General features: G+C 49.0%; 1 protein-coding gene across 6 annotated transcripts in view; it reads right to left on the bottom strand.

Annotated features, from left to right (window-relative positions):
- The window catches only part of LOC119446851 (serine/arginine repetitive matrix protein 2), a 186606-nt gene that overhangs the window by 97281 nt on the left and 75706 nt on the right, over positions 1 to 13619 (bottom strand). For 5 of the 6 annotated variants that reach the window (XM_049664953.1, XM_049664951.1, XM_049664952.1 and 2 more), the window contains exons 4-6: positions 6131 to 6289; positions 748 to 816; positions 643 to 687 (exon numbers count right to left, since the gene is read on the bottom strand). In XM_049664953.1, the coding sequence (XP_049520910.1) occupies positions 643 to 687; positions 748 to 816; positions 6131 to 6289 (273 nt within the window). Of the gene's footprint in view, positions 1 to 642; positions 688 to 747; positions 817 to 6130; positions 6290 to 8744; positions 9014 to 13619 lie in introns of those variants that run through there. The other variant, XM_049664954.1, reaches the window with a different exon arrangement.

The following is a 13619-nucleotide window of genomic DNA, read 5'->3' as shown; positions in this document are numbered from 1 at the left end:
AAGTAGGATTTCTTTGCTCTAACATTTCCAAAAATGACCAGTTTTATTGCACCTACAATAAAAATATATGTATATCACAATTGTAATAAAAATGGCTAGCCTTGATAATTTCTCAATATCACAACACAAAATGAATGCTTACAACAGCGACTGAGATTTCTCCGGTATAGGCTGGGTAAAGTTCACCAAAAATATTTTAAACATTCAGCATGGGCACTTTTACAGTGGCCCACGTGTTTGTGTCAAACTTGTGTACTACATTGCAATGAACAACTGGCCGTCTCGCTGACGAAGGAAAAGACAACCGAACCTCGGCCACTGCAGCACCAGTCGCAGACGCCACCTGCAGCAAAACATTAAATCTGCCAAGCGTGCTTTCCTTCTGCATTCCCCTGTCATTGCTGCACTGTGCAAGCACTAACTGCCTACAGACTGCACATGCAAGATTTCAGACAACACTTTGCCACAAGTGCTCTTTCTCTGTGCCTTAGAAATATTTGCCATTTGGAGCACTTTTCATCAGGACGTATAGCCTGATGCATGAAGCCAAGTATTATTTGCCCCGCACTGGTCTGTCACGGCAGCAGAACCATTTCACAAAGGCCCAAAGGCTGTTCAATCATCAAGGGAGACCATACTTGCCTTGCGCGCTTCCTTGAGCTCTTCTTCTTCTTAGGCACCGGGCTCCTGCGTGCAGCCAGGAGAGGAGCGTCAGCCTCATGCACCATCGGAAAGTGGCACACTTGCCTTTTGCTCGTTGCCTTCTTCTTCTTGCTCTTCTGCTCGGGAGAGCTGTCTGAATCATCGGGAACGAGGCTGTGAAAACAAGAACCACTCTCACCAAATGTTCCATTCGTGTGTGTGTGCGCGAGTCGGCCGTTTATTCAGCAAAGCCATCTTCACAACACCAGCAAAAGAAATTATGTGGCGGCTTACGGCACTCAAATATGTGCAGATTCTACGTAACGAGGTTCTATTGCATACTATATACAAACTGCCTAAAACTTCTCGGGTTTACTGAAACTGTTTACAAAAAGTGACTTTATCAAAAACTTTCTTCCAGATTATAGAAAGAGGTGTGTCCACAGACATTGCTAAGAAAACATAAAAAGAACATTCATTACTTTGTTGGCAACGATACAATAAATGGTGTTACACACGTCATTTGCAGCCTAAGCTTAGTTGACCGGGGCAGTTGCAAAGTCAGGCAACAACAAAGCTGATGCCTTCAAATTACTTTTGAAGCACCTAGGGGCACAGTGCGTAGTCACATGACACTTTTTGTGTGTTGCGCACTACAAGCAGGGATAATTAAACAGGCCACAACACACTGAAGAACAAAACAAGTGGGTTGTTTTAGGACGCTATATAACAGCTTTCCCATTGGAAGTCACATCCTTATTTGAAATCTGTTTAATTTTCTGTAATTAGCCAGCAATTCGGAAGCAGTTGGAAGACTGTACTGCAAGTACAGTTCTGAGCAGTGTTGTACAAGTTCCTCTAAAACAGGAATCAAAGGTTGTTGCTAGTTCCTTTCCAATCTTAGAACGAGTTCCTGTTACAAGTTAATTTAATGCGAAAGGAACGCATTCCAGTTACACTTCAAACATTGGAACGTGTCGTTACATGACCGTTACATTTGATTTTTAAAAATTAAAATATAGTGACCTATAACCCTGAGGCAAAATAAAGTGAGCAATTTAAAACTCTCATCGAACTACGTATATTATATGAATTTGAACATCGCCGGCGGCACGTTATCTGGAGATAAAAAGAATCCAAAGAAATGCTCCTAGACGAATGTTTTCAGTGAGCACCGGACATACTCCAAACATGTCTAACGGCAACATTGGTGCTCATCTATTACAAGTGCAACACATATGGAACTTTCTACTTCGTTCTTCAAATGCACAGTCAGGATACTGCAGATGGGCGAATAGAACGTAACGTTCTATTATATGTGTTACTTGTGCAATAATATAATTAAATTTATTGCACAAGAAACCGCATCGAAAGAAACAATACATAGGTGTTTAATGAATGCAGATTCAATATTGCAGTATGAGTGGGAAAAAATGGCCAGAATGTCCGCTCCTGTTCGACAAAGCATAAGTTCAGCACGTCCTACCATCCACAGACCAACGGCTTCACGGAGCGCCTCAACCGGACCATCACCGACATGCTTTCGAAGTACGTTGCGGCCGACCACCACGACTGGGATCTTCATTTACCATATGTGACGTTCGCATATAATTTATCGCATCACGACACCGCCGGCAATTCACTATTCTATCTCCTATATGGCAGAGAACCCGCGTTGCCCTTGGACACTTTGCTGCCCTCGCCCGCACGTTCGGCCACTGAATGCGCCCGCGACGCCAACGCACACGCCGACCACGCACGCCTGCTCGCCCGCACCCGTCTCGAGGCCTCACAGGAGTATCAGAGACGCCTCTATGATTGCCGCCATCGTGACGTGCACTTTTCTCCGTGTTCTCTGGTGCTTCGCTTGTCACCCATTCGACGTGTGGGCCTTTCCGAAAAGCTGCTGTCGCGCTACACTGGCCCATACCGTGTGGTGCGACAAGTGACCGATGTCACGTATGAAATCATCCCCGCCGACCTCTCAGCTTCATCGTCAACTGCAAGTGACATCGTTCATGTGGAGAGACTAAAACCATACCACACACCTTTCACCGCGGATGTGTAGATTGAGCACCGGGACGGTGCTTCTACTGCCGCCGGGGGTGATGATACGGAACAACCGCCACAGTGTGGCTGCACTGAGGAGAAGGAAGACGACGTGTTCCCGCTTGATATAGCATCGCCATTTTGGCCTTCGTTAGCAACCCCGTAAATGAATTGTAAAAGGCCTTGGGCATCAGCTACACGTAACAATATTCGCAACTTAGTAAATCCCCGTGTTTGAACTTAGCAAGAGTTGCATCTCGATGTGGATGTCCGACAGGCGAACCTGTCCTGTAGTCCTGCTGTCCTACAGTTAAAGAAGCAGGAGAGTCACTGACTGGCTCCAAATAGGCAATGGCAGTTCGTGGGGCGAAATGCTGGTATTCACGACTGAAATTGGTCGCTAAAATCTGAGCAGTCTGTGACGACAGCTGCAAGATGCTGCAGGCTACGCAAACTTGTTGAGCCAACAAGACTGACAGATTGCCTTCAGTGATTCCGAGATGGGGAGGATTGCCGTTTGTTTCCGCGGTGATCAACGTACTACTCCGTGGTGGTAAAGTAGCGCAGTCACCCGAAACGCGTAACACCGTGGACTGTGGGTGATAGTCGTCCGAATGAGTTGCGTGTTCGCTGGAGAAAATGACAAGCAACTCGCGAAGGTTTACGATTGCGCCGTACTCCCGATTAAACCGACAAATGTGGCGTCACGAATTTGTACCCTCGCAGTGCATTTGCCGATCGGCGTGAGAACATGACTGCCGGCTGTATGGAGCTTAGGCCCTAGCCACGGTGTCATCACCGTGCGAAGTGCAGTAGCCAGTTGTCCGTTCATAACAGAACAATCGGCACCAGTATCAACAAGAGCGGTTACCGGGTATTGTCTACAAAAACGAGTATGCCAGCTGAAACAGGTTCACGGTTTGTAAAGTAAGGTGCCGAAGGTACGCAGTCGTCGTCGTCGTCGTCATCAGTATCATCGTTGTCGTCGACGGGGTGTCGCAGCGGAGGATCTTTCGAAGTGCGTTGGACAGCGGCCCCACCCCCGGAGGTCACTGTTCTTAGTTTCGCCGACTTGGGCTCGTGGGCCGGTTGCCCACGGAAGCAGAGAATGCAATATAACGACTAGGGGACGCCGATCGTCGAGGAGGTGGTGATCGTGACTGGCGCCTCTGCGGAGATGGAGATCGGGTTGCTGGCAGGGACTGTTCAAACGGTGGGAACTGTGCGTACGGCGACGGATGTTCGCTGGCCAGATATTGCTGGATTTCTCTCGGGCGCTCTCCCTCACGTGGGCGACGAGCGCCGGGGTGATATCCCTGGAGTCCTATTCGTCGATAGTAGCATGCACGGTACAAGTGGCCCGCTTCGCCACAGTGGAAGCAGAGTGGCTGATAGTCAGGTGTGCGCCACATGTCTGACTTTCGTGTATTGATTCGGGGGCTCGTGGACTCGTACATATTTGTATGTGAAGCTTGGCCCTGGAAGTGGTACAGCGGTTCTTCAGAAGAAGGTGGGTTACGGTTGTTAACGGGCTGCACAGGTAGCCTCACTGCTTGTGCATAAGTCAGTACCGGGGGCAGCTTCAGGTCTGGTTTGCATGAATGGCTGTGCCGCCTGGTGGACTTCTTCGCGGACAATATCTGTGAGATGTTACGGTCGGCTGAAATCACACTCCCTGTAGTGCTCCTCACGCACGACACTACGCACAAGCTCTTAAAGCGCATCGGTGTCACAGGGCAACGAGAGAGAAGATCCCAGGCTGATTTGGCGATCGTAGACTGAGGAGCGCTGCTGAAGGGCTCGCTCCATTGTCGCCTCACTGACGAACTCAGCTACTGTAGCTGGAGGCCTTCGCATCAGCAGGCGGACCTTCTTCGCCTCTGTCATGTTAGGGTCAGCACGCTTGAAAATTCGCGACATGTCCTCTACGAACATGGCTACGCTTTCATTCGGCTTTTGAACCCTACTCTGAAGGGCTTGCTCTGCTCGCTCTTTTCTTGCGGGACTGCTGTACGTATCGCGTATCTGCCATTGAAATTCTTGCCAGGTGGTGATGGATGGCACGTGGTTAGCGAACCGTGTTCGGGCAGAGTCCTCTAGGGCGAAGTACACGTTCCTTAGCTTTTTCCGTTCATCCCAATCATTAACCTCGGCCAAACGATCCAAGTCATCGAGCCAGTCTTTCACGTCCTCAAAAGGCTCACCATGGAACGGCCGCGGCCAGCGTGGCGTGTGGAGAACCAGTGATGCAGGAGGCTGTCCCGTACTGTATGTCTCCTGTGTCTGGCTCGTGGTTGTGATTGACATCATCGGCAGATCTTGCAGGCCGTATTACGGAGGCAGTCTTTGAAGCCGTCGGCTTTTGCGTAGGTTGTCCGCTTCCAGTTCCTGGGGGTCAGAGTACATAGACGCGTACCCAGCAACTCCACCAGTTTGTCACAGACAAAACCACAAAAGACTTCAGTCCAAGCTATAGATCTTTTATGAAGCTGTCCTGGCACCTGCGCCGTTGTCTTCTTCGGGGAGCAATGCAACATGCCTAGCATGTTGCACCGAATTGCACGGAGCGGTGGTTCATTTGTGTTAAGGTCGTGGCAATATTTTATACAATAAGGGGAAATCAATGAGGCTGCTTTGCACATTATTTGCTGCCGTGTCTTTCTATGAGCCTTCATGTTTCCAACATCACTGCAAACGAAACTAGGCAATTATTCTTTTGGGGGGGAGTTCTCTTTTCAATGTTGGTGACAGGCGTTTAGAAGAAAAATTAAATATGCTTAAATATGAATTTTAAAAAAGTAGTATTGTTTAATTAGTAATAAAAATAATTAAAATTGGTACGCCTCAAATTTCACATCTCGGTGTACTGCACAGCAGACACTTAAGGCTGCTCACGGGTGGGAATGCGAAAGCATTATAGTGTTGTAGATCTCGGAACGCCACGAAGCACTCATTTTATACACTCATGAGGTGGCGCCACCTACCTGGCTGCACAGTCCCGTGTGCAATCACGCACGCACTAGGCACACCTTTAGTCAGCCAGATCCGTGGAGTCACTGTGGCATCGACGAAGCGTGCTCATCTCACACCCCAGAGGCCCACCCAGAACAAACTGTATGAAATTTTCTTTCCAAAGCCATTTATTTACTTTGTTTACAGGAACCTCCCTGAGAAATTTCACGTCAATCCAACCATTTCTTGATGCGTTCTTACTCTTTGCGCCATCAGCCATTTTTGGTACCATTTTGCAATCACACTGACGACAACGGATTTTCGTGTAATGGGGCATACAATGCTTTCACATTAAAAAGGTGCCTTATGGCGAAAAAGCACAGACAACGGGATGTGAGAAATGGACAGGCACACGTCCCGTTGTTTGCACTGTTTTGCCATAACGTACGTAAACCAACCAGCCCAGCTAAGAACTGTCGTGCCAAACCTGTGGAGCTGCTTTTGTGCCTCGGCTGCTGCCTCGCGGCTCTTGCGGTCTGGGTCGAAGGAGCTGCCTTCCACAAAGAAGCTGCTGATGCCCAGGGCCTCCTTGAGCTTGGCATTCTTCTCCTGGTTCGCCTCCGCCATCTGGTGAGTCTCCTTCACACTGAAACAAAGACAACGCCTGCTCTCATTCTGGTTTTCTCATCTTGAAGGCTTTCATAGTGTAATAATTTTTCATTAAATAATTCTTACAATAACACGCTCTATATAAAAAGAAAAGCTAAAAAAATGTGGTTCATAAATACACAGCATTGAATTAAGTTTAGAACAGCTGAACAAGAGACAGGACACACATCGTGCTGTGTGTGTCTGAGGTTATCAAAATATATAAGCTTCGAGGACAATGCAATAGCAGCATAATATGTAAAAACCAAGTTTACTGTAAAGTACAGGAAGTGTCCACTGTTATGCTAATAATAATTGTGTCCAGTGTTATGCTAATAATAATATAGAAAGAAAAAATATTCTCAACTATAAAAATATTTTAAGCTTCAATTGCCTACAGCACATGAACGTTTCAATGTTATAGGTTCATCACGACTGTGATCTACGAAAAATGTTTAGTGGAAACTGCCTTTTTCTGTTATGCTCCACAAATATTGTGAAAAATGTCACACTCTGTTGGGTTAGCGGTCCAGATCTCTGCCATATGCTGTAGAGAGACTGTAAATAAGATCTATAATATTGCCAACATCTCCACAACCTCTCAGTTGGCTAATTAGGCCGATGCTGCAATTCACCAATGCAGTTTGAGAGCTGTTTTACAACAGAAATGCATCACCAAGTTGCAAAATCTTAGATTATTTTCAATAGATATGAACTGCAATCATTACTAAAAAAAAAAAAAAAAAAAAAGATGTCCTATAAACCTAGACCGCGAGAGCCGCCTCAACATCAGATGCTACCTCGCAGCAGCACATGGCATAAGTGCCAACGTGTGAACCTCAAGACCCATAAATATCTTGAGGACACAACACCAGTGGCAAGGAGGGTTGAAGGAGTACCGACACGGACGTGTTGTCCCCTGCCTTTTTTTTTGTGGTTTTGCTTGCTGTAGACTCCATAATTACAGTACAAGGCCTCAATCCCTCAAGACAGGTCTTCAATGTTGCATGGAGATGGGTGCAAAACAAACAGCAGGAAGCTGACGCAACAGGAAACATTACAACCAGAAGAGCTCTTATTTACCAGGTTTGAAAGGGTCATTCGGATAGCTAAATACCGTGCATAGCACATAGAAAAACAAAAAGACAAGAACAAAGGAGTAAACAATCAAACAAAAAGAAAGAATTGTTTCTCTTTTATGAGCCCAACGGTCTGTCCTGTCCGCCTGGCCTCTCTTTTCTAGACAATTTTTCAGCTCAGTAGAATGATCAACATGTAACACCAACTAGTCCAACAGTCAGTCCTAAACAAAGTGAAAGTTGATGAAAAAAGAAGTCTGTTTAGAAAGTGTCAAGTCATGGAAAAGAATGTTATCAGAACAGCACACTCTTCCATCACGCATGAAGTGCAGAAGCGCATGAAGTGCATCACGCATGAAGTGAAGCGCACCAAACGCGAGCAATATTGCAAATGACAACAGCCCGTGCCTCTTATCAAGCACACACCATTTGTGAAATTTGTGACCCGATTGAGAAAACTAAACATTCAAGAATCAAAAGATGTAACATATAAAATTTAACATTAGAGAATACATACAGCGGACGAGATAGCATAAGTAAATTAGTGGAAGCCAATAACATGGCATTTTCCTGGAAGAGAGGCGCGCTTGACAATTACCGTCAATCCCTACTAACTGGCAAGTGTAGGTGTTCACATGGGCCATACGTCGGCGGCTCAACTGACGCGAGCTCAGCTACGCACCAATTTTATTGTTGGCCCTCAATCCAACACTCAGGCATGCTTGTTTCCACAGAGTTTTTATTTTTTTTTTCTTACTATCTGCGCTGCGCTCGTCAGCGGGTAGCGCTGCGACACCCACTTCGGTCAGCAGGGCGGTTGACGGCGCCAGTTGAGGTGTACCGACCAGAACAGCGGGCACAGTGCACACACACGAAGATGGACCGACGCTCACCTGCTGTGCGGGTCGCCGCCACTCGGTCGGCGCCGCGCAGCCTGCCGGGATCGCCGCAATGGCGGGGGGCGATCGATGGGCGTCGCTTCGCGCAGCCCGGCAGCTGCCGCGCATAGCAAAGCGGTCGCGCGCGGGAGCCGGCCTCAAGCGGAGCCTCACACCTGGGGGCTGCGCAAACACGGAAGAGTCACGACTCTTGCTCGCACAAGTGCGCTACCCAGCAGCTGCGCCGCGCGCTCTTTTGCCGCTCCACTGGCGAGGCCACCACCGAGTGCGGCGTCGTGTGCGCAACGCAGCCAAGTCCAAAAACTGCTAAAGGCCGGCTGCGCAGGCGATCGCTGACGTCACACCGGGGTGCACAGACGGCGCGCGTGGCGACGACACGAACGCGTTCAGCAGACCGCGGCTCCCAATAACAGTGGCGGTGACGTCACGACGCCGGACAGTGCGTTGACGAGCGCCAACGTGGCCTCGCGGTTACCTGGTCTTCCTGGAGATGGAGAAGGGCTTGACACCGGCGCGGCCGGGCCTCTGCGGCTCGACGGGCACGAAACGGCCCTGCACCTTGGGGCTCGACTCGGGCGTGGAGACGAGCAGGCCTTCCTCCTCCTCGTCGTCCATCGGCGGGAAGGACAGCATGCCGTTCTTGTTGGCCTCAGCTCGAGTTCTTCTTCGTCGTCGGGGCGAGTACGTGGCACGTGCCGCCGTCCGAGAAACAGCTGCCGCGTCAAGAGATCAGCCGGGCGCGGGCTGCTGTGCATGCGACGCACACCGCCAGGGTTCGCGCTCGGTCTGCCGCCGCGTGTTCAAATGCCCGAGGGCCACGTGTGCACGAGGCACCGCTGTCGATCGCCGCACTTCTCCGACACCGACCCGACGAGATTGACGCGCTTCAAGACCATGCCGCTGGTCAACGTTACCTTGTCTGAAACAGCATTCTAGGTACCGATGTGCAGATATAGGGGCAAGAAATTCTGCTTCAAAGTTCAAGGAATTTAGGGTGTCTAGCAAACACTCTTTTCAAAATTCCCAAAATTTCTCAGGTTTTCAACGCCTTACATACGCAACGAAAATCTCTTGACTAAACAAACCAAAAAGCAAGGACACCATTATCAATTTTTTTTAACACGACTTCTCTCCCAAAGTCCGAAAATACTGGGCAATCCAGAAAGAAAAACTTGGAGGTAAATTTCTAGCTTACACCTGCAGCAGGCAAAGTACTATATCGACCCTATTCGCGGAGCAGTTTGTTCTACAGAGAAACGAGATGGCGCTTTCGGCGGCGCGCCGTACGTCGCCTCAGCGACCGCGCACGAAACCATTACCTTGCTTCTGTGCAATCAGGTGTCGGAAATGCAGCTGAGTTTTCGCTAACGCATTGTGCTCCAATCATGCTGGATTAAATCATGTGTATTGAAGACGTGTGCTGTAGTTATCTGCAAAAATAGTGACTGGAATATTAAGGAATGTAATGAATATGTGAGGCCAAGTTGGCGGACCGCTGCTGCAACTGTGCCTACGTGTTTGTGGTACTTTGAGATGTACGGCTTTCCTCGAGGATACAGAAATTTGCTCATCCGCCAGCGTTGTATCGCTAAACTTGAAAGAAAGGGTTTAATCCCAGTACCGCTCGTCAAAAAATGATAAAGGAAGGCCGTAGCTTAATGAGCTCCGAAAGCGCTTTTGCATGTCCTCTGAGCCATAGCTTCGTGTCGTCCAGCCAGTCTATCCCGAAACAGAGGTTTGCTAAGCCGCACCGGCGTCATACACATCCATTGTAAACACGGAGGCAGTTGAGGCAAGCAATCATGGCAGCGCCCACGTGATCGCCGCGAAAAGGGTCAATAGTCTTCTGTGCAGCCTTGCATTTCAGCGTGATATCTACTCAACCCCGATTCAAATATGCTGCACTAAGCAACCCCAGGGTGTCTACCAAGTTGACATTTTCACATTCCCTGAGTGAAACGGAACTTTCTTTTACATCAATATGGGCTGCCACCATGTTGCCTGATGCTGTCACTCTTTAGTAAGCATGTTAAAAAAAAAAATGTCGCAGTTTCACCCGGAAGGCGAAGCATCAATTGCGATAGCAAATTAGTAGAGAGCTATACGGAGTAAGGATATCAGTTTTATCAGCTGTATAAACTTAGACATGCAGCAGCACTAGCAATGCGCCGAACTGTTGTCGACGCCGTCGGCGTTTTGCCCGCGTTCGCACCGAATGCGCACGGCGCTGGTGACTGTTGCCTATGCCTCTGGGGGCGGCTCGGAAGTTTTCGACGAGATCAGAACGGGACACTCGTCGAGCAGCGTCCGTTTACCACCTTCTCGCCTCACCACATTTTTATATAAATACGCATTTGGTGCCGCAGCTAAACGTCGCCTCCCCTCCCTCCCTCCATTACCGCAACTTTCGTTCCCTTTCAATGAAATTACAGCTAATTTAGGGATGGGCGAATAGTGGATTTGAGGTTCGAAGCGAATAGTGATTTGGTCAAATAATTTCGAATCGAATAGTTCGAACAGTATAGTATATATCACATATTACAGTAAAACCTAGTTAATTCGAATTTCACGGGATTGAAAAAAAAAATGTCCGAATTATCAGGGTATCCAGAAAACAATAAGCAAATGCTTACTACGTCAGCACGATTTTATTAGTATAATAGATGAGCAAATCATTTCGCTATTTAGCACAAAAGCAGTGCGGAAGCTGCAATTCTCGTTATGTCGTGACTAATTGGCTCTCGCAGCGGCGATCGAGGCCTCGCGACTTCCTTCGCAGCACGGCCGCGGCGCGCGCCATCATTTGCGACACGCTTTGCACTAGTAAGCTGAACGCCAACGGATCGCACGTCCATCGTGATGTTGCCGGTGCGCTTCATCCTCGACAGCTTTGCACCGAGTCAAACCGAAACAACTGCTTGTCGCAACCGCCGCCGCTATCGACACGATTATGAACGGCGACTTTGCGGTGCTTAAGGGTACGGCCACGATAGCGGCAAAAACGCCCGCGTCATGCCGCGAGCGGCAACGCATCATGATGCGCGCGGCAAAAGCGGCAGGAATCGGGGGTTTAATGGCACGTACACACTAGCGGCAAAACGCGCGCGGCGCGCCTCCGGCGGCAAAACGCAGCAACGGCAGGGCGGCCACACGAACCGGCGACGCGCCGCTGCGGCAATCACGTGACAGACTATACTCCTCTCCCCTTCTCGAACTATCCGGGAGCCACGGTACAGTGTACTAGAAGGGGGCAGTGGGCTTAAAGCCCCTCAATTCTTCATTGAGGGGCTTTAAGTGGGCTTACTCTCCGGCGGAGGCTATGCGATGCGGCGGCTCCACGAATGTCGCAAATATGAGCTTCTCCGATAGCCCGAGCGGCGGCGCTGGCGTCGGTTTCAATGGAACGTGGGTACAGTGGCTAGAATGGGGAAGTGTGCCCAGCCGCAGGCAGCGCCTATGAGGCGCATTGAAGCCGCCGGCAGGGAGCCGCGAGGGGGCGCGCGCCGACGCATACGTCGCCCGGTGCGAGTCGCGCCGGCTCTGTTGCTTCAGTGACGCCGCCCGCCCTGACCTGTGGAAAGTTACGTTCGTTTCTTTTTGTGCTGCAGCATGTCTATATGCGTACTAATGGTGCAAAAACATTGTTTCGTGTCTGGATGCTACTATCGTACTGCTGCCCAATTTTTGCTCGCCGTGAACTGCCTTAGTTTCTACGATTTGTTCAAAACTCCCAGCAGTGGCAACTGTGAAGGGGGCGATCTGACACTTCTCCTCAGCATTGAGGGTGCAGACCATGAACTGGACGCACTGCTGGATAGTTGGGAAGGTTGAAGAAGCTTTTCACATGATAAAGAAGTCCACAATGGTTTATTTACGCAGGATATAGCGCACAAGCACACGGACGGTGAAAGCAACAGACGGAACACAGCGCTAACAACTGAGTGTTTATTGGACGAGAGCAGATATATATATATATATATATATATATATATATATATATATATATATATATATATCGACACACAAAAGGAATGTACAAGGAAGACAAACAAATCAACCTGGCAAGTTAAACTGACACATGCGCCTAACGCGACAAACACTCAGTTAATTCTTAGCGCTGTGTCCCATCTGTTTCTTTCGCCGTCCGTGTGCTTCTGCGCTACTGTCTAAATAATGTCATACCAACCAGCCCACCAGTCTGTAGTTTTGAATCCGCAATGCTACCCGACCATGATTACCCTGAAAAGATGAGCGACTCGCGGCTAGTCTTCTGCATGACAGGGTAAATACCCAGTAGTCTGTGCGCAAGAAATGTTTTGACGAGCTCCTTGTTGCCACCGGCAGAGCCATCGAACAGGTGGCGATGTTCACCAAGTTCTGCGTCAATGCCCCCGGGGCCTCATTCACCCTTCGGAGAAGCTCTTCTCATTCGTATAGACGCTCTTGAAACCATGCACTGTTTTCGATGTGGTTCAGTTACAACGAGCTGCACAGTGACAGCTTGGAAGAGCTTGTCTACTGTCTTCACAAAACGACGTCATATTGGGCTGTGCACCGCATGGCCCCAGCCTTACCAACCAAGTTACAAAATTGTTTTTGGTCATCCGTTTTCCCTTCTACATGAAGGCACTCAACAAAGAGAGAGCCTTCCCGTGTAAAGAAGAAGCACCTGAAGCTCGGTCGCGTCACTTAGCAGAGAATAACATAAGGCTGAAAACGTTCTGTTTCAACTGTTTGTCAACAATTTAAAACATTTTTTTTTCTTGTGAGAAAAAAAGCACCAGCTCAGGTGCGTCGCGTAGCAAAAAATAATCGATGACGGAGAATGGTTTGTTTTAAACGGATTGTGAGCCACTCCTCAAAAATTAGTTGTTTACGTAAACAGTGCGTCAAAAAATAAAATGTTTGCTTCCGAGTTACTACTGGGAATTTTCTTGCTTTGCGTTCGATAAGGTGTCAGCCGGAGTAAATCGTCTAAAGCAAGCTACATTCTACCATCGACGCGTGCTCAATCAGATTGTTACCTTGGCGCCTTTCAATTACGAAAGGGCTATCGCCATTTGCCGTCATGCACGAGCGAGAATGTATATTACGAAGCTTTGTTCTTTTATTATTGCATATTCGGCTGCGCGCGCGGACGATCGCATTCCACGCAGCGCGTTTGCACTGCGGCTGCTAGCCGCCGTCGCGGCCGACGTGATGATGATGATTTATTGGCATCCCCTTTGAAACGGGGTGGCGACGTTTAAGCGTATGTCAGCGCCACCTGGCGGTTTAGGGGCACGCGCGAGCCGCGAGCCGGCGCATTCGACACACTTCCCCACTGTAACGTGGGTGCGACGGCGCAGCT

The sequence above is a fragment of the Dermacentor silvarum genome, chromosome 3, assembly GCF_013339745.2.
Source record: "Dermacentor silvarum isolate Dsil-2018 chromosome 3, BIME_Dsil_1.4, whole genome shotgun sequence".
In the NCBI taxonomy this organism is placed as follows: domain Eukaryota; kingdom Metazoa; phylum Arthropoda; class Arachnida; order Ixodida; family Ixodidae; genus Dermacentor; species Dermacentor silvarum.
Note: the sequence above shows the minus strand (reverse complement) of the source record. Positions and strands in the feature narration are given on the sequence as shown.